This window comes from Argopecten irradians, chromosome 5, assembly GCF_041381155.1.
Source record: "Argopecten irradians isolate NY chromosome 5, Ai_NY, whole genome shotgun sequence".
Taxonomy (NCBI): domain Eukaryota; kingdom Metazoa; phylum Mollusca; class Bivalvia; order Pectinida; family Pectinidae; genus Argopecten; species Argopecten irradians.
The window spans coordinates 34,157,434-34,179,394 of NC_091138.1; the positions used below are offsets into that span (position 1 = coordinate 34,157,434).

Below are 21,961 nucleotides of genomic sequence, written 5' to 3' on the forward strand. Positions count from 1 at the left end.
CCAGTATCCTGTGTTAGTGTAAATTTCAATATACTAATACCCTGTGTCAGTGAGGTACCACTGTGAGGTGCCAGTATCCTGTGTTAGTGTGAATTTTAATGTACTAATACCCTGTGTTAGTGAGGTACCACTGTGGGGTGCCAGTATCCCGTGTTAGTGTTAATTACTATGTACTAATACCCTGTGTTAGTGTGGTACCACTGTGGGGTGCCAGTATCCCGTGTTAGTGTTAATTACTATGTACTAATACCCTGTGTTAGTGTGGTACCACTGTGGGGTGCCAGTATCCTGTGTTAGTGTTAATTACTATGTACTAATACCCTGTGTTAGTGTGGTACCACTGTGAGGTGCCAGTATCCTGTGTTAGTGTTAATTACTATGTACTAATACCCTGTGTCAGTGAGGTACCACTGTGGGGTGCCAGTATCCCGTGTTAGTGTGAATTTCAATGTACTAATACCCTGTGTCAGTTAGGTACCACTGTGAGGTGCCAGTATCCTGTGTGTTAGTGTTAATTACTATGTACTAATAACCCTGTGTCAGTGAGGTACCACTGTGGGGTGCCAGTATCCCGTGTTAGTGTGAATTTCAATGTACTAATACCCTGTGTCAGTTAGGTACCACTGAGGTGCCAGTATCCGTGTGTTAGTGTAAATTAATGTACTAAATGTCACTTAGTGCATATCCTTGTTTAGTAATAGGTACCACTGTAGGTGCCAGTATCCTGTGTTAGTGTGAATTCAATGTACTAATACCTGTGTCAGTTAGGTACCACTACGAGGTGCCAGTATCCTGTGTTAGTGTAAATTTTAATGTACTAATACCCTGTGTTAGTGTGGTACCACTGTGAGGTGCCAGTATCCTGTGTTAGTGTGTATTTCAATGTACTAATACCCTGTGTCAGTGAGGTACCACTGCGAGGTGCCAGTATCCTGTGTTAGTGTAAATTTTAATGTACTAATACCCTGTGTTAGTGAGGTACCACTGTGAGGTGCCAGTATCCTGTGTTAGTGTTAATTACTATGTACTAATACCCTGTGTCAGTTAGGTACCACTGTGAGGTGCCAGTATCCTGTGTTAGTGTTAATTACTATGTACTAATACCCTGTGTCAGTGAGGTACCACTGCGAGGTGCCAGTATCCTGTGTTAGTGTAAATTTCAATGTACTAATACCCTGTGTTAGTGTGGTACCACTGTGAGGTGCCAGTATCCTGTGTTAGTGTTAATTACTATGTACTAATACCCTGTGTCAGTTAGGTACCACTGTGAGGTGCCAGTATCCTGTGTTAGTGTGAATTCCAATGTACTAATACCCTGTGTCAGTGAGGTACCACTGCGAGGTGCCAGTATCCTGTGTTAGTGTAAATTTCAATGTACTAATACCCTGTGTTAGTGTGGTACCACTGTGAGGTGCCAGTATCCTGTGTTAGTGTTAATTACTATGTACTAATACCCTGTGTCAGTGAGGTACCACTGTGAGGTGCCAGTATCCTGTGTTAGTGTGAATTTTAATGTACTAATACCCTGTGTCAGTGAGGTGCCAGTATCCTGTGTTACTGTGAGTGATGTACCAGTATCTGAACAGGTGTCGCTGTATTATGGGACAATACAATACTACATCTGATAGCAAATCAGCTACATCAAGGTAGTCAGATTTCCTGATATTATGCAATAATTTGTGATCTGATATCTCCGGGCAGTGTGTCTGAGAGCCAAATCGGCATTATTATATCAATACAGATATCTTGTAATCAGAAACCCTGGATGTAGGCTGATATAGGTATTCGGTTGCTGCTTCCAATAAATTTATGGAAATATTAAGTATTGCTCTGCCATAACAATGTGTTGATAATGTTTTCTTCAATAGTTTCTTTATCTCCACAACTCTGTCTCCTTGACTGTTGATATCTTCTTGACAACTGTCCTCATAAGACCCTGACTGTTGGTGTCTCCTAGACAATTGTCCTCAAATGACCCTGACTTTTGGTGTCTCCTAGACAACTGTCCTCATATGACCTTGACTGTTGGTGTCTCCTAGACAACTGTCCTCATATGACCCTGACTGTTGGTGTCTCCTAGACAATTGTCCTCAAATGACCCTGACTTTTGGTGTCTCCTAAACAACTGTCCTAGTATGAACTTGACTGTTGGTGTCTCCTAGACATCTGTCCTCATATGAGCTGACTGTTTGTGTCTCCTAGACAATTGTCCTCATATGACTCTGACTGTTGGTGTCTCCTAGACAGCTGTCCTCATATGACCCAGTCTGTTGTTGTCTCCTAGACAATTGTCCTCATATGACCCCGACTGTTGGTGTCTCATAGACAATTCTCCTCATATGACCCTGACTATTGATGTCCCTCTAGACAACTGTCCTCATATGACCCTGACTGTTGGTATCCCCATAGACAACAATCCTTCTATGACCTTGACTATTGATGTCTCCTTGACAACTGTCTTTCCATGACCCTGACTTTTGGTGTCCTCTTAGACAACTGTCCTTACATGACCTTGACAGTTGATGTCTCCTTGACAACTGTCTTTCTCTGACCTTGACTATTGATGTCTCCTTGACAACTGTCCTTATATGACCCTGACTTTTGGTGTCCTCTTAGACAACTGTCCTTACATGACCTTGACAGTTGATGTCTCCTTGACAACTGTCTTTCTATGACCTTGACTATTGATGTCTCCTTGACAACTGTCCTTCTATGACCCTGACTGTTGGTGTCCTCTTAGACAACTGTCCTTACATTACCGTGACTGTTGATGTCTCCTTGATAACTGTCTTTCTATGACCTTGACTGTTGATGTCTCCTTGTCAATTGTCCTTCTATGACCCTGACTGTAGCAAGGATGTGCAATATTTCAATATTTATTGAACAAAGAATTATTTATGAGAGATGTATGTAAAACAATATAGATTGGCAAGAAGAAAGGTAATTAAGAATACAGGTTGGCAATTAAAGAAGTACTTGTATTAAAGAAAGAATACAGACAGACAGATTATGCAATGGTAATAAATCCAACATATTATTAAGGATGGCAGTATATATATACCATTCTGACTAGCTTTGCTCTGATGAGATGCTGTCAATTCATTTTGGGGTAGCCAGCTGCCGTCAAAAATTCTACAGACGTTTCGGGTATGTATTGTTTGCATGGACCAGACAGATATTGGATTCCAACAAGCATTTGCATGCAAGTCGCAGACATTTATTGTCCGATTAGCATTGCCTCGTACTCAGTGACTTTTGAGGACTTGACCGAATGTGCTTGGAGACTGCACTATATCACTCCTTGTTTTAGCCTACCAAATTCCAGTCTGCCACTTCTGAGGAATTGCCCCCAATAAACCAAAGGGAGTCCCCGACCCCAAGGGCACATCATCCTCTTCTAACCCTGACCCCTGGGGGAAACCCTCGTCAGTCACATCAGCTGACACCTGCCAGGGCAGGTCTACTAGTAATGCTGACAGAAGGCTTATGGAACTTCAGAACAGAAATCTTGACAAGCAATAGGCAGAGTCAAGTATGTGGTAAACCAATGACTATCCTATGAATGAAATACAGATTGCACAGAGAACAGAAGATGATTCAGGATTAGTAAATAATCATGACTAATTTAAAAAATAAAAGGACAGCTTAAACAAGTATAGTGAAGCTTGTCCAATATACACTATTATTAAGTTTGATGCACTATCATTTGATCCATAGAATTATTGTCTAGCTTAAATAATTTCAATATTCGATGCACTACCTTTAATCAATATATAATTAAAAAGACTAAATGTAATACTTACAATAAGCTAGTTTAGTCTAAGCACCCCCCCCCCCTCTCTCTATGCCCACCCCTCTATGGATACTTAGTATCGAACATTTGTTCTGGTGTATTAATTGCCAAATCAATAACTCATTAATTCAAGGTCTATAAACAATTTCCTCAAATCATGTCTCATCTTTAATAGTGTTATTTAGGCTTCAGACCTTTAATGAAAAATCAATAAAAATGCATTACAATAAATATAAATTATAAGTTGTGCCAAATAAAGACAATTTTTTACCTTGACAATAGGTGTTTGGAACATTCATGAACAACTGAATGCATGTAATCTAACAGATTTGATTCAGAATAAGGTTACAATTAGATATTGGTATGAAGGAGTGTACATAAAAAGGCATGTCTGTGATAGTTTCAGACAATGTAACAAGATGGACGCGGTGTAACATGAAGGTCTGAGACAAGGAAGCTGTGATATTGTACCACATAACACGGAAGTTTGGAGGCGAGGTTCATTCTGATTCCTCAGAATGAAAATCAGGAATATGAGATAGAGAATATATTTGTGGTTTGTGGTGTTGCTATAGACAGCTGTGTTCTTTGATATCAATTCGGTAGGTAGGCTTAAATAGGGACAGCTGGCATTCAAACCAGCATGTTTTGATGGTGAATTGAATTAATTCTAGCTATACAAGGTCAAAAATACAAAATGAATATTAAAACATATATCTACAAAATCACTTTATATTCTGTTAATGTATTCTATTTGAACTCCCTTAGAAACAACTTTCTAAAGAAAATACAACATAGACAACAAATATATGATAACTGGCATTATGTCTTTATAAATGACGAGAAGATTATAAAACAAAATAAAAAATCTGAGAATTAACTGGATAAGAAATAACCAAAAATTAATTTTGGGTAGGAACATTATAACCTCTTATTGATACAATAAAACATTTGTTATAACGAACACGCTAAAACGTATTTTGGTTAAAACATACTAATTTACATTCCCTGTCAATGTTAAATCTTCATCCAAGATGTTTGTAATATAAGAATAACGAACTTATAACGATGTCATTGGTTACTTGATGTTTGTTATAGTCATGTTTAATTAACCGAATCAGATATAACTACTCATAGCTATATGATTTTCCTGTGTCATTTTAACCAGTAGTAATTAATTATAAATTATAATTAATTTACTGACAGTTAGGTTTGAATAAAGCTTATGCTGACTGCCAATGTGATAATAAAAAAAAAATCCCCAGATGTTTACATTTAAATGGATAAGAAATAACTACGTACTGATAGCTAAATGGATATGAAATAACCAGGTGCCGACATTTAACTGGATACGAAATAAATATGTACTGATAGTTAACTGGATATGAAATAATCAGATGTTGACATTTAACTAGATAAGAAATAAATATGTACTGATATTTAACTGGATATGAAATAACCAGATGTTGACATATAACTGGATAAGAAATAACCATATTTAGTCAATTATTTGGATAAGAAAAGCACACACTGACAGTAAAATGGATACAAAATAACTGTATCTGATAATCAATAACTATATGACTTTGTGACTAGAGGTAATAGGAAATAATAGTCCCAGACAGTTAAGTGGATAGAAAATAAATAATGACTGTTAGCTTGATAGATATATAACAATGAAATTACAGTTAAATGATAAGATCTTTTGGAGTAAACTATGGCAGTTAATTGGATAGAAAATAAAAAGCAGAAAACAAACTCATTGCTTATTCAATATAGCAGCTAACTAACAACAAATTATAGAAAACAAAAGGGCACCACATTAATATGATAATTAGGCGGATAGAAAATAAATTTACTAATGACAATTACATAGGTGTAAACACTATGATAATTAACTTGCCTTAGAGAGATATTTATCTGGATAGGAAATAACTTGTGTGAATACTATCTGCAGTTCTAAGCTAAACTGAATGACAGAATTCTATCTGCAGTTCTGAGTTAAACTGTATGACAGAATTCTTTGTACAGTTCTGAGCTAAACTGAATGACAGAATTCTATGTACAGTTCTGAGGTAAACTAAAGGACAGAATTCTATGTACAGTTCTGAGGTAAACTGAATGACAGAATTCTATGTGCAGTTCTGAGGTAAACTGAATGACAAGAATTCTATGTCCAGTTCTGAGGTAAACTGAAGGACAGAATTCTATGTACAGTTCTGAGGTAAACTGTATGACAGAATTCTATGTACAGTTCTGAGGTAAACTGAATGACAGAATTCTATGTGTAGTTCTGAGGTAAACTGAATGACAGAATTCTATGTGTAGTTCTGAGGTAAACTGAATGATAGAATTCTATGTGTACTTCTGAGGTAACCTTAATGATAGAATTCTATGTACAGTTCTGAGGTATAGAATTTTATGTACAGTTCCGAGGTATACTGAATGACAGTTTAGTGGACATTACTATATTTGGATAGACTTTGATATAATGCCCTAATCACTGTCTTCCCTCGGGATCAAACTCGGAACCTCTAGCTTACTATACTACTACTAGTCTAACGCTAAATCTATCGAGCTAAATAGATGTTCTCTCTAGCTGGCTAGTTATCACCAGGTTTACAATGTCTATAAGACCATACTTCTGAAAAAATTTTGAGAGAGAAAAAAAACGCACTTATAAATAAAATTACTTATATCAGGAAAATGTCACAAATTGAGCTTGTGGTTTGTACCAGGAAGTCTGCAGTATGATATTAACTAAATTGTACCTTTCGGGGCCGACGTAAATCTAAAGTTGTTGGTAATCCTGGGCGACGACACCTCAAGGGAACTGATGTTGATAGACAATTACAAAACAATTAACTCGGGTGAAATGCTGTGGTACACTTTTACGGAAAAAAGTATCACTTTGGGATTTATTTAATTTCATAGCTACTTGCCTGAGTACATTAAGGATTAAATAGCTATATAGCCAGTGTTTTAGTATCGGTTCAGAACAGCACCTGATGGTACTTAACTCTCACCTTCTTGTTCCTTTTATTGACAATTCTAATTTCATTAAAAACCTAGAGAACCAGGTGAAAAACAAAGCAAGCTGTTTAAGTCAAATTGTCATCAGTCATATTTTTTTACAAAAAAAATTAAAAAATCAATTTCATCAAATTATCTTCATGATGAAATGTTTTTATTAAAAATCGTTAAAAATTTAAATTGTCTTCATCATTACAAATACTTTAATGAAAAGATGTTTTTTAACTTTAAATTTACTTTATATGTTTATACAACTACCATAAAAATTAAATTATTTATAACAAACTCAAAGAGACCTGAAAATTTCCTATACAAGAAGAATGTTGTATGAATAGAGACAATAGAAATAGACATTGTCCAATTTTCATTATACTTTAATTTGTTTCCAACAATGTCTGCCAAAAATACAAAACGAGAAGGGAGGGGTGGGGCCTAATAGCGGTTCTAGAGATAAATCTTTTAAATCCCTACTTGTAATAGAGTTCTGCATGGATTGTAACCAAATTATGCCAAATACATCCTCTGCGGAAGGGGAACATAATTTGTATTTTTAGATAATGTATGAATATACAATATGCTGGAAATGTCCAGATAGGGTTAAAGAGTCATTGGCAATATTTGCTTTTTGATTGTAAAATTACTAATGAAGAAGTGAAGTGAATTGAAATGAAGTGAAATGACACAAAAATGAATTGCTATACACAAAAATTTGAAGTACAAACAGTTATAGTAGAAATAGTATATATTGCTGTGGTCGGGGAGCAGAAATAGTATATATTGCTGTGGTTGGGGAATGGGTTTTATTCCTTTTACATGAAAATTTGCTCTAACAGAGTTTGTTATATTCAAGGTTTACTTTATATATTCATTCATGTTATAAAATTAATATAGAGTTTACATTCCATCTCAACTGTATTGATGTTTTGAATGGATATGAAAGGTCTATTGGTACTTTTATTTTATCATTTTTTTACAGAGTCACAATAATTATATTTTTAATTTATATTCAATTTATGTTTTTTACGTTGAGGGAAAGTTTTCATAAATTTGTCTTGATTAAGTTGAAGCAATATGATATGTTTAATTAAATCAAATTAATTTGTACTTTCTTTAATGGATTTTTTTTTCTTCTAAATAATCAGAGAAAAAACAAATTCCAGACAAACAATGGTACATGTACATCGTACCTTTTGTAAACTGGGAATTTTAGCATCACAGCGGGTGTTACCTATGAAATGACTTTTGAAATTGGTCATTGAAGAGTTGCAATGCCTCCCTGTGGGGCACTTCTATACTATGGAGTAGACCATGTGAGAACGTCGTTAAGGGACCATTGTCGTTCTGGAGACCATACAAAAAAGCTGCTGGTCCATTGACTTTTAACAAAGTGATACTGATATCTATAACACTGGTGACATTTGGACTTTTTTGTGGTCATTAGTATTCAATCCGGTGATTAAAACTGATTTTAGATGGCTTATCGCGAAGAAAAGAGTGTAGTTTCGATGTTAAACCTGCATCATATATAGGGTCATCCATCCATCCTGTGTGGGAATTATACAATGATGGCGAATGGCTTAAGGTTGATTATGATGAAGATCTAAGTACATTCCCTTACCAGCAGTGCAGATTTCTCAGTGATGTCATGAGAACTAGTCTTGTTATTTTCTCAGTCTGGTCCAAACCGTGAATTGTTCATTGGTGTGCCATTTTGCTGTACTCAGACATGCATATACCAAAGTACAACGTTAACGAGTGTCTCCAGGTAATAATAAATGTTCTTCATCAGGTGAAAAAATTCCTGAACAGAGTTGGCTGTAATTTGATAGTGCCCACTGGCTGACGATGACGGTGAGATAGTCACATAAAGGAATTAAAAGTCCACTCTCAGTCTCCTTATCAATCATAATACACTTAGTGTAGATAGTCATTAGTCTCGTACTTATAACATTTCTATCTATAACTCACTCTAGAAAATACTGAATAGTAACAGTGATTTTACAATTTTACTCATAATCAATTTAATAAAACTGAAGTGTGTTTCTAGATACCAAAATGATTACAGTTGATTTTTCCGGGGATTGTGACATCATATTTTTTACATCACCATTGTGAGATGATGAGTCCACCATTGTGAGATGGTGAGTCCACCATTGTGAGATGGTGAGTCCACCATTGTAAGATGATGAGTCCACCATTGTGAGATGTTGAGTCCACCATTATGAGATGTTGAGTCCAACATTGTGAGATGGTGAGTCCAACATTGTGAGATGGTGAGTCCAACATTGTGAGATGTTGAGTCCAACATTGTGAGATGGTGAGTCCACCATTGTGAGATGTTGAGTCCACCATTGTGAGATGGTGAGTCCACCATTGTGAGATGATGAGTCCACCATTGTGAGATGATGAGTCCGCCATTGTGAGATGGTGAGTCCACCATTGTGAGATGGTGAGTCCACCATTGTGAGATGGTGAGTCCACCATTGTGAGATGGTGAGTCCACCATTGTGAGATGTTGAGTCCACCATTGTGAGATGGTGAGTCCACCATTGTGAGATGGTGAGTCCACCATTGTGAGATGGTGAGTCCACCATTGTGAGATGATGAGTCCACCATTGTGAGATGATGAGTCCACCATTGTGGGATGATGAGTCCACCATTGTGAGATGTTGAGTCCACAATTGTGAGATGATGAGTCCACAATTGTGAGATGGTAAGTCCACCATTATGAGATGATGAGTCCACCATTGTGAGATGGTGAGTCTGATTGTACTCAATTCATGTTGTTTTAGTATCTCAAAACCTCTGTATTTATCAAACTACATTTGCCAAAACATAAAATGGTTCAGTGTTTAAAACTGCACTGAGTATACAAAAAATTTCTGTCATTTTAGAAATCTTTTTATCAGGTATTTAAAGCGAAGATCTACAGTGCTTGGTACATGAAGAAAAATGACCCTCTCATGTGATTTTGAATTTAGAAGGAACATGGTAAAAATTTTGAATTTCAAGTTGCTAGATCACATTAGGATTGTCTAGTTATAGGAGTTGAGAAAATAGTAGCAAAAATGAATTTCTGAAAAAGAAATTGAAATACCTTCAAAACTGTTAAGTAAATGTATTTTTTAGCATGACCGATTTAAAAGATGCTCTACAAAATAAGGACTTCCATCATCTAGAGAGACTCTGCAATGACATCAGACATTTTACCCAGCCAGTCGGGATCCCATATGAACCATAGAACTCCAGAATTACATTTATTTTCCTCTGTTGTATAACATACTTCTTCTGGACTTCCTGGTTCTTTTTGTATAATCAGTCACACTGCTGTGTCTGCTTCATAACCTTCCTACAGCATTGTGACATTTAGTAGGACTGCACTGGTTTAGTGGTTAATGTGTCTGTTATTCTCTGTCTAGCTGTTCTCCTTTGGGTCATGCCAGCTGAGGGGACTGACATTTCACCACTGTATGTCTCCACCTACATTCTGCAGATGGCAGGTGGTTCAGGTGTCTGACATTCAACCACAAGCCCTCTACCTCTGTGTCATTGATAGCAAACGGATTAAGGTGTCCGACAATGTACCACAAGCCCTCCACCTCTGGGTCATGATCGACAATGGGTGAAGGTGTCTTGACATTGCACCTCTAGCCGTCCACCTCCAGGTCATGATGGCTAAATGGTTAAGGTGTTTGACATTTCACCATTAGCCCTCCTCTCGTTTGTTTGGTTAAGTTATAAGACATTTGACCACTACATAGTCCTCCATACCAGCCAAAGTAGTCATGGTTACTGTAGTCCTCCATACCAGCCAAAGTAGTCATGGTTACTGTTATTCTTCGACCAGCTGACCAACTCTGGGCCATAGTAACCCACTGATTTTATGATATCTGACATTACAAGCCTGAGTCTCCATTGATGAAGACGCTTGTCCTCCTTCTGCAAGACTTTAAGTTTGAGAGTTTGAGAGAACTCTAGTCTACCTGACAAAATGTCTTTCATTCTATAGTGGCTATCCACCTAGCTTCAATAACCATCAAGACCTGATGAATAAACGATCAAAGCAGACAAAGAAGTCCACAAATTGTCCTGATAAAACATACCCGGTGGTAAATCAGAATTCTCACTTTAAGAGAGTTATCTTCCCTGTATAGAGAGTTATCTTCCCTGCATACCAGAAGGTACATTTATACTGAACAAAAAATAGTAAACCCCCTGGCCAACAAGTATGCTAAATCTCATTGTTTGATTTCATTTTGCAATTGCAAAAACTTAAGTTTTTAAAAAAGAAACTTAACTAATTGCTTCACCAAACTTTGAAATGATTTTAATTGAAAACCGGTAGTCTTGTTATTTTTTATCTTTGAAAAGTCCCCAGAAAAGTCTTAAAAGCATGCTTTAAAATACAGCCATTAAAATAAATATGTTAATGTAGCCGTAAAAATCGTCTGCTTGTGGTCGGTTACGCCAGGCCACACAAAGGTGGCACCACAGGTAAGCTAACGAGAAACGATGCTCTGATGGATGACCGGTCACGTCAGCCATCATTTGTTTTTCTATAATCAGTTGTCGTAATAGTACATGCATTGATGGATTTCTTCCGTGTATATCTTTCATGAATAATTAAAAATATAATTACAAGTATGTTTTTTCACTCTATTTGATCGTTATATCATTAACTGTGGTGACATAGTGTGAATAATTGTTTTTGTCCATGTTGATGCCCTAATAAAGATCAGTAGAGAGAGAGACAGAGACAAAAAAAGGTGATTTTATTGTTTACCAGTTGTTACATATTTAGTAACATATCACAAACCGTTGATGGATACAAGATTTTTAGGAAATAGCCCTAAGGTGGTAAAGTTATTGACATGTGGGTTGAGTAGTGTAGATGGCCAGAGAGACCGCCTGGTGGTTATTCCCTATCCCCGTGCCCTGCCCACTCTTCACATGAAAGATTTTGTAGTGTAAAAACTCAAATGTTGATTAGGCGTATACATTATGACGTAGCAAGCTAAAAGTACATCTGATACAGATCAAGGTTGAGGATATTAGCCCATTTAGGATGACAGAGGAATGTTGATATTTTTGTTTTCTTTCATCCGCTAAGAGTACAATATACCTAAATGTACTGTTGGTACATGTTTGAAAATAGGATATTTCATTATGGTTTTAATGAGAGCGGGTGATCATCTTTGAATGGGCAACGGAAAGAGCAGGGGTGATCGAGAGTATGAGTCCATTAACATGGCGTCACCTCCGACAGGCATCCATCATCTTCAGATTAGGCAATTCAGACGTTGGTGTTCTCTGCAGGCCAGACAGAGCCTTGTCAGAATCTACCTCTTTAATATCCATAATCATATATTCACTATAGATCACCGGCTAATGACATAACTTTCAGTATGGCTTTAATTTTTACAGTCATTATGCCGTTGAATCAAGCCAACAGCAATATAATATTTAAGGAAGAGTTCTTTTTTTAAAGTGTTGCACTATCTGGCGTATCAACGTTACATTAGATATATATCTCCGTTATGAATATGTGATTGTAGATTATGCACATTAGTACATATGTATATTGTACATATGGTGGCGAGTTGGTTTCTCTGAAGAGATTTCAACTTTTCTTTGCCTGGTGATTAGAGGTGCATGTTATACATATTGTGCCATCAGCGATCGTGGACTTACATTTAACATGTACCTTGAGGGTTGAAGATGTTATTTCGGTCCGGCATATATCGTACAAGTTGTGTCACTCTGGAGAACTTGCTTTAGAGGCATAAGAAAAGTCTGTCGACCAGACACCTCAGGGACAGGGCTAAGAGACAACTATCCATTGCTGTAGGCTAGGATGGAGGAGTGGTATGCCTTGTACAGGAATCAGTACTACTGTCGCCTTCAGCACCACATGGCTTTGGCCTATGGGGGTCGCCACAAGTGGCCCAGTCAGCAGTATAATGACATGTGGTACACTGGACAGGAGAGCCTCCCTTGGCACCTGTCTCCGACGGCTGAAATAGACCCTGGCAGCAAGGAGTTCAACGCTCTCAACTACCAGTATCATCTGCATCAAGGTATAAAATTAACTTTCTACCAAAAGGTATTCTTTTGTGGGACTGGACAATATTTCTGTAATGATAGTAAAGGACAGGAACTTTTTACCAAAGTCATGTTTAATTTCGTGGGGTAGACTTAATATTGTTGTCGAGGTACTGTTACTTAGGATAAGACTGTGTTTTGTGGTTTAACATTACAGTATACCTGATCTAGAGAATGTTTTATCAGGTAGAGCTCAAATTATTTACTCAAATCAATATTTAATGTCTTGCGAACAGAGATGAATGGTAAAACATATAAGGTACACTTAAAATTGTTGTCAAGGTTACCGTTTCTTAGAATAGCGTCTTGTTATAGTAAATCTCCCATTATTTTACTAGTTTGTATAATATGTGGTCTGATTGAACTAGATATACCTGTTAACATTGCTTTAAGTCTTTTAAGTAGAGGCATGTGATGAATTCAAAAATTAAATTATTATCCTGCAGATGCAATAAGTATTTTTCAAATGTCATTGGCTCTCTCTTGGGGTTAGACTTGAACAACAGTCAGCGTTTCCATTGCGTTATTATATGGGGTATGAGCTAACACTTCTGAGGAATTTCTTACCTGTAATCAAATGTTTTTTCAGGTTTTAGTGCCTGAAACTCACTTACGCCTTCAGAAATATATTTTTTTCATCAAATTTGAAATCATCAACTAAAAATATTATTTTCTTCTGTTTATTTCACAACAAGATCAACAACAAAAATGTATGAAATATAAAATATTCATTGAAACAAAGGTTCTGGCTAAAAGCTGAAAATCATCTACTTGAAATTTTGCTTTTTTCAAAGTGCCAGTTCATAAACAATGCTAGAAATGTGGTAACGAAGGTATTGTTTGCATTCTCAGAACTCTTGTTCATATCTATATACTGTCACAAACAATATGAGGCTGTAGGAATCATTATTGATGAATTATTTTTAGTGATTATGATGTCTTGCTACTATGTCTGCCGGGCCATTTTTTAATTGCTGCCAGCAAATCAATACTCTATATGTGAAGCCATCAATTGGTGTTATTGTCTTTTTATATTGTCCCTTTCTCAATAAAGGGTTTCATCTTAGTTTTCAAAGTGGCTGATATTTGTCTTGTATATGGTTATATTGCACAGCATCATATCTGTCTACATACAATAAAAGTATTTCAAACACTTTCAACCTTCAGAAACTGTAGGTATACATTTTTTGCGTATCTTAGTTGAACAAGTTTTTGGATCATTATATGAAAACTTTTTGATGTGATTAAGTGTAAACTTTACACAGAAGGTAGCAAAGCCATTGTGTTACAAGGTACAACTCCATCAAAATGTTTATTGTTCTTTTTGATGGACTATAAAGTTGTTAATTGTTGCTATATCTTTGTGTCAGATGCAGTTACTCATCTCTGTCAAAAGTTAGAAGCTCATATCTTGCTTAAAGTAAGCATTTTATTCAACGTTAAAACACAAAAAGAAGATATTTGAGACAAAATGATAAGTTTTTATGACTTTTAAAAAAGCAATATTACATTATGAATTGTTTTGGTTGGTAAGTTTGCCAATAAATTGTGTATAAAATACACATATAAACGGTGAAAGTCAAAAATAAAATATGTTGAACATTCAGATATTATTTTAAAATGCTATCTATAAAAAGGATATAATTGTGAGACTTTCAATGTTGATAATCCAAATGTAGAGTCATGTTAAATTTGTTTAAATTTTAGCATTTCATAGAAAGTGATCTTGATTTCATAGCAAAGCATTTAAAGTTATGTAAATGCAGAGATTTATTGAAATTTCAACAATATTTAACGTTGAATAGTAGTCCAAAATAATAAGTAGGACATCTACTGGAAAAAATACCTATGGTGGTGATTTTTTTCTTGATTAAAATTTTGCATATTAAATACTGTAATTGATTGTTTATCCTAAAATTTAAACCAACTTGAATACCTTTCACTTTTAACAAAACAAATTGATCATTGTGTTAGAACATTTTGCTGTCATTTCAAACTTCTAAAGTCATTAATTTGCTAAGGTCGCATAGGATTATTTCTGTGAAGTTCCTTTTATCTGTAGAAATACTGATTACAACCATATCTTTAAATTGAAATCCTATAATATAATTTCAATATGTAATCTGTTTTATTAGATATTTCAGATATGAAACACTTTGATTAGGCCACACCAATTTGAAAAATAGTTCATCGGGAATTTGAAATAAAAAATTGGAGCGAGAGGATGAATTTTTTAAAAATTCTTATTATTCATTTTGGGAGAAATCGGAGCGAGCGGTTTGTAAAATGCTCTATTGTAATTTATGTAGGATTTAACATATCCAAATCATTATATTTGAGTGATGTTTGTTTAGTTTATGTTCTTGATATGATTTGATCACTTTTAAAAGCAGTAGAAATGAATACTAAAGGTAGTTGATAATCTTCTTGTCAATTTTGTATGATCACATCATAAAACATTTACATTGTCAATATTACAAGTTTTAATATAGCATCTCAATAGTATGAATTTGGAAAAATATTTAGGATGGGATGGTATAATTTATGTTTTATTGTTAAACACCATTAAATAAATCTCATGCAAGTCGTAAGAAATTGAAGTTTCTGAAAGTTCTGAAGTTTTTCTGAAATTTCAATTTTAGGAGCGGGAATTCCCGACAAACTATTTTTTGAATTGGTGTGGCCTTAATTTATATAATCTATATTAACTAGAAATTATATAATCAAATGAAACTATAAAATGCTGGGTTATGCTTTGATTTTGACGAAAGAACACACACTTTGAATTACTAGTTGTGAAATTATATTTTAATAGTCCTTTTATTGAGTTTATATGGTTTATTTGGAATTTTGTCATTTTGATTTCTGTTATGTTAATTTCATTCAATGATTTGATTGTTTTTTGATTTAGTAGGGCTTGATGTTATTTGAATAATCTTGATATCAAAGAGATAAGTTTCTGTTATTTATTCTGACCACCCACAAACGGTGATGCAATTGTAATTAATGTTTCATAATTCTTTTACTTTGAAACTAGATTTTAAAAAGATTGAAGTTAAAAAATTTCATTTCCCCATTGAAATGTATCAGTGAATTGATTTGTCATAGTGCAATAATTTAAGAATTATTATTTTAATGAAAATTTACTTCATAAAAATGATAATGATAATTAATTATGTTGTATTGCTTACCACAAGATAAAACACAGGTGTCTGGAAAATTCATCAAAAGACGATATAGACATTTTCTGGGGCATAGAAGTCTCTGAAGTAACATCTTAATTAAGGAAAACCTGCCACATCACAGAGTATTATCATTTCTTACAACCAGACAGTACATCAGTTAAACTTCTAAGTTTTTGTATTTAACTGTTGAAGTTAAATTAGATGAAATATGTTCATGTTAAATTAATAATGTATTCTATACTAATGACTGCATAACTTTTCAATATTTTCCAACTTGTGATAATTTCCAATAAAAAAAATTTTTAGATGGGTATTTTTCATGATTTTTTACTAGAATAATTAAGCACTTATAGATTTATTGCCTAGCTGGCATAACACTTATTACTGTATATAGGCATGAAGTATTTAAATTCTTTTATTTAATTTAAATATTTGTTGGTTAAACAAATTTGTTTTTTGGTGGCAACATACTGAACCACAAATGTACAATAACTATGAAGGAACATGCCTTATACACATTACTGTAAAATTATTTGTTGTTTTAAGACCAACCACAAAGTGTCCTACCAACGAAATAAATTTTAAGCTCAAATCCACAAAAAAAAACCCAAAAAAAACACAATTTTTTTTATGGAATGCTTTTTGACATACGTGTCCTTGATTTCAAGACATATAATCATACATGGATGGCTTACATATGGTTGCTATGCTTATTTAGCAGGAATGCATCGGCTTATTACCAGATAAAGGTCATTTTAATATCAGAATTTTTGGTGCTTGTGACTGAATATGGACAGATCTATTATCAAACACTCACAAAGTTGACAAAAATTTGTGAACTTGTCAAAATTCATGAACTTGACGAAATTCGTGAACTTGACAAAATCCATGAACGACAAAATTTGTGAACTTGACAAAATTTGTGAACTTGATATCAACTAATGTTGAGGTGATAACTATAAACAAATTGACCTCCTCACATTTATTGTGCATAATAATCAGAAGTAAATTATGCATAAATCATATATTATACTTCATTCAGAAAAAACTGCAGGGAACAAAATCGAACTACAGTCCAACCTGGTAAAAGTTGAAGTCTGCAGGACCATGGTTACCCTTTAAATCATCTTGAGTAATGGTAACTTGAAAATGTATTGAAGAAACTATTGGGACCAACAAACTGCTTCAGATCAAATAAGGTCTTCGAGTGATTTGAGTTTGAGCTTGGAAGTTCAATGGTATTGAGTGTTTGAGATATCTTTAAACAATATCTGTCTCTTACATCAACTTATATCTCACAATATTTTACTGTTCATGGCTAAGAACATTTGATTCAATACTGGATATCATAAATTGTAGTTTTGTTCAAATTATTTCATAGTGGGCAGAGTTAAAGTTGAGTGACTATTTAATCATAATACTAGTGCAGTTTAAGTCTTGCATCATTCAGGATGTTACACATTAAATTCTTCCCTCCCTTCCTCATTGAACGGTGTCAACAGTTTTAAGTAAATTCCCGATCGTTTAAAAATGTGTGGATACTGGATGAGTCAATGAGAAAAAGGATGTAAACTTGATGAGGAAAGGCGTAAGAGATTGAATTTGATCCCCGTCAATAATGACTGGACGTTTCTGGACAAGATCCTGTTCTGGATGGAAATCCCCTTCACAACTGGATGTTAATGGCTTGATATTACAGAATGCATGTAAATATTGATACTTAAGTTTGAATGGCTTAACTTTCTGTAGATACTTTTTGCAAGGTTTAAAATTCATACTTCTGTACAAGATATAATGGAAAATGCAGTACTTGATATTGACAGTTGATTGGGTAACATTATAATGAGCTGCAACGGAAATTAATGCTTGTTTTGTAACAAAATTTTCACATAAAGCTAGAAAATTGAGGTTATATCAAATTCAAATTATTTTACCATCTGTCTAAAACAACATATACACATAATTGTATGAATTAACGTTCACTAATTTTTTCACTGATTTAATTTTTGCGATCAACACAAAACTATCCCGCTAAATAATGAAAATAAAGTTCACATAAAAATAACCAGCGGTAATGTTATTTTACAAAGCTAATTGAAAGTGTTGAATTTAGTATCATAATTTCAGATGACTCTTATGTTGAAAATTCAGATTTTGTATTAAAACTAGATTAAAAAAGTGTTTTAAAAAGCTTTTTGTATAATTGATTTGTTTAATTTTGCTATAGAATTGTCTTTAAATCAAATTTATATCTCAAATTCTACGAATGTTTATATTTGTGAATTTAAACATAGAACTGTAAACTTGGGTCTCCAAAAGAAATTTTCAGCTTGAATAAGTTCAAAGGATATATAAATAAAAAAAAAACTTGAAGAGAATGTCTGCATTTCGAGCATGTCTGTGACTCCAGATATAAAAATCTACCCAGAGACCTGGTTCAGACAAATTGTCCAGTAATGTGATATTATAATCATAAATTTAGTGGTACCACAGAGCCACTACTAAAGGAACACAAGCTCATATTATTTTACAGATGTTCTTGATTTTCCCTTAGACGTCCATAGTCTTGGCATGTTTGGTTTTTTTTTCTCTCTTGGTTTTGTTAGACTTTCGTTTATAAACATTTTCACATGGATTTCATCGATAAATATCAGTCTTTAACTTATCTCATGGTGTGGATCGAGGAACATATTTTGTGTCGTATAAAACAACATAACTATAGAGTTAGACAAATATCGATAGATTCATTTCAAAAAGTCTTGATTATGACAATCTTTTAATCATTGTAATTTTAATAGATAAATACTCTACTAGGATTCTTTCTCTAAAAATATATAATTTGGCAGTGTGGGCTGGAAAGTGGTTTGTCACTTAATTTCTCGATTACAGATTCTAGGCCATTGTGGGACAGTTCCCAGGTTACTGACCAAGAGTCATTTTTTCGCCCTGGCATCTCCTCGACCACTTTGATAGTTGTACTTTGACTTTTTCTTTACAGTACAGGAAGGTGTGTATAAGAAAACTACAGACATTTAAAGACTACCAGCTTTATGAAAAAATAAGTCCAATATTATGTGGAAATAGTCAGACATTTTTATCACCAGCTTTATCTAAAAAGTAAATCAAATGAAATGGTCAAGTCAGTGACCAGTTACAATGACCAGTAGTTGTATCCAGTAGATTTCTGTCACCTGTGACCAAGTACATAGGTCAATTTAGGTCACAGGTGTGTGGTAGGAAACCATTATTGTAATTTGATGTCAGATCATGGTGTGTAATGGTAACTGTCCAGATCATAATTTATGAACTAAAAATTCATGTCATAGTCTCATATAAAAAAAAATTCAGTTTGATTGTTTTCTATCTTTAGACTTTACTAGAAATTTTCCCTTTGATAATAATGATTCCAGTTTCTGATAATGTCCTATATATCTTTATACCAGCTCAGGAACTAGATTTCTATATTTTCTGGAGTATTTAAGAAAACACATTCTTTAGAATAAAGTTCGTGTATGCAGGGATCAATCTAGGTTTTGGGGGAGACTACCCTTTTTCAAAATAGGGGAAAAGTTTGGCGAAATCATATGGGAATTTGAATCTTCTTATTTTGGTCCAAAATTATATTCATTTTGACGAAAAAGTACTGTAAAACAACTTATTTTATTTTTAGCTTTAGTAAAGAAAGATTTTAAGCTCAATGATAAAAATTTTGTGTGTATCGTGAAATAAGCAGTAGCTGATAAAAATGAAGAAATTTGCAAACAAAAGTCTAAAAAAAATTAATGAAAAATAAGTCACAGGGTAAATTGTGTTACAAAAACGGTCATTTTTAGCTTAAAATGGGGAATTTTTAAATTTTCAGGGGAATTTTATGCCAGAGGGGAATTCATTCCTTGAGGGGAAATTTACTCATTAACGGTAATAAATCAGAGCTAGATTGATCCCTGGTATGAAAACATATGACAGTACCAAGGTTATGATTTTTCAAACAAGATGTAAAAAGAAAAGAAACCATTTTCAATCAACACAGAAAATAATTATATATGGATCTAAATCGTAATATTTTAGCCTTCTTTTCATTGTTTTGTTCTTATAAATAATTTGTCATATTTCAAGTCATTTACACCATGTTGCAATTTGGGATAAATCATCACCACGACAAATGTTACATATCCGATCATAAGATGACACCAAGTCAGAATTTTAAAACTACCACATAAAACGGTTATACAGGAGTACACATGATCTTTAACTGATATGAAGCTGATTGAACTATGCACAAGAAAAATAGACTGTCTCCTTTCTTAATGTCATTGATTAAGTTTGAAGTGATGTATCAAGTATTTGTTTTTTGTCAATTCCGTCACAGCTTCAAACTCCTTGTGTTATTACAATTAATTGCATAAGATGACAATCGAACGTCTGTTTGATGGTCTGCTTTTTATTACAAAAGAAATATATTTCATGAATGTGTAATAATTTGCAGAGGAAAGGTCAGACAGAGATCTGGTTTTACTGTTTTAATCCTGGATATTGTTAGTAAGGTATGACAGATATACTGACTGTAAGTTGATGGGTTTTCTCTGTGTATTTTGGCCTTTTCTTTATTACACCATCAAAACTGACCCATTAATCACCTTTGATTCAATTTGGAAGCTAAACAAAATCAATGGAAAACAATTTTATGATTCTTACTTTATTGCCCACTAAATGGAAAATTCAAAAGCTATGTGTACATTAAAAGAGGGAGCTACACTGTATTTTGGAAATAAACTGATTCTCTAATGAGATTTGAGTTAGTTGCATTGGTGTCACTGTGACCACACACAAATGTTTACTACAGACATTTTGTGCAATGTTAAAATAAGCTCACTCTCCACTATACACATTGTTCATATGTCTACGTCTTGTAGCCCAAATCCAATCCAGCACAGGTGAAGTCAAGAAATTTCTACTAAAGTTACAGCAGACAGCATGTGTCTTTACCTTTTCAGATGCATGATTATTTCTGAAAAATAACTTACTCCTATGAAAATGCATTGATCAACTCCAAGGTGGCTGTTGTTGCGTTAGTGTAATTTATTAATCAAAATGATAAACAATACCATGGCATTGGTCAATTTTTTTGTTTCATTTTCTATAAGGAACATAGGAAAGAAGTTTTATGTAATATCTTTCTAATTATGTCCCCAAATAATTCCCCCTTCTCTCCCTCTGCATACTTTAAATCTGAGGCCTGTATAGAGTCTTCATACTGTTTCCTCTTATCAGAATTACATAATGCTAAATCAAGTGAGTGAAAAGTATGTAAGGCCATGAAGAAAAGAACCAGTGAAAGAACCTGTCAACAAATTGTATAAAAGTGTTACAATGAACTGAATAAGCTTTAGATATACATATTACCCCGGTATATATAAAAAATAACTGTCTGCGACTGAAAAGTGTTGAAAAGACTGATCAGGTGGGACTGTAGGTGTTGTGTTATGCATCATTGACTGTGACAGCTTATATTGACATATATCTTACCGTATCTACATTTACCTGTATTTACCTGTCAAGCTTACCTGTACTGCATGCACACCTACCACCTGCTTCGTTTCAAGGAAGTTAACAGACATGCACCAGATGGCAAAGGTTTCTGTCATGGTATCTGAGGGCACATTTTCCAATCCCATTGCATGCTGATGTGTCGCTAATGTGTATCAAATTTCACCTGAGGGTTTAAGAATGTATCTAGACATAAATGTTTTAAAAATTGCTGCAAAGTTATTTTGTTATGCATAAACCGTATTTTCCCTAATAAGAGCGCCTCCTCTAATAAGGGCACCCCACGTTTTTTGCTGGAAAA

At 34.3% G+C, this 21,961-nt stretch overlaps 1 protein-coding gene across 6 annotated transcripts in view; it reads left to right on the forward strand.

Moving 5' to 3' along the window:
* LOC138323623 (nuclear receptor subfamily 1 group D member 2-like) overlaps nucleotides 1-21,961 on the forward strand; it is a 116,496-nt gene that overhangs the window by 66,874 nt on the left and 27,661 nt on the right. The window contains exon 1 of one of the 6 annotated variants that reach the window (XM_069268358.1): nucleotides 11,875-12,903. The exons of 4 other annotated variants lie outside the window; for them this stretch is intronic. In XM_069268358.1, the coding sequence (XP_069124459.1) occupies nucleotides 12,681-12,903 (223 nt within the window). In that variant the 5' untranslated portion in view covers nucleotides 11,875-12,680. Of the gene's footprint in view, nucleotides 1-11,874; nucleotides 12,904-17,592; nucleotides 17,820-21,961 lie in introns of those variants that run through there. One more of the 6 variants, XM_069268359.1, reaches the window with a different exon arrangement.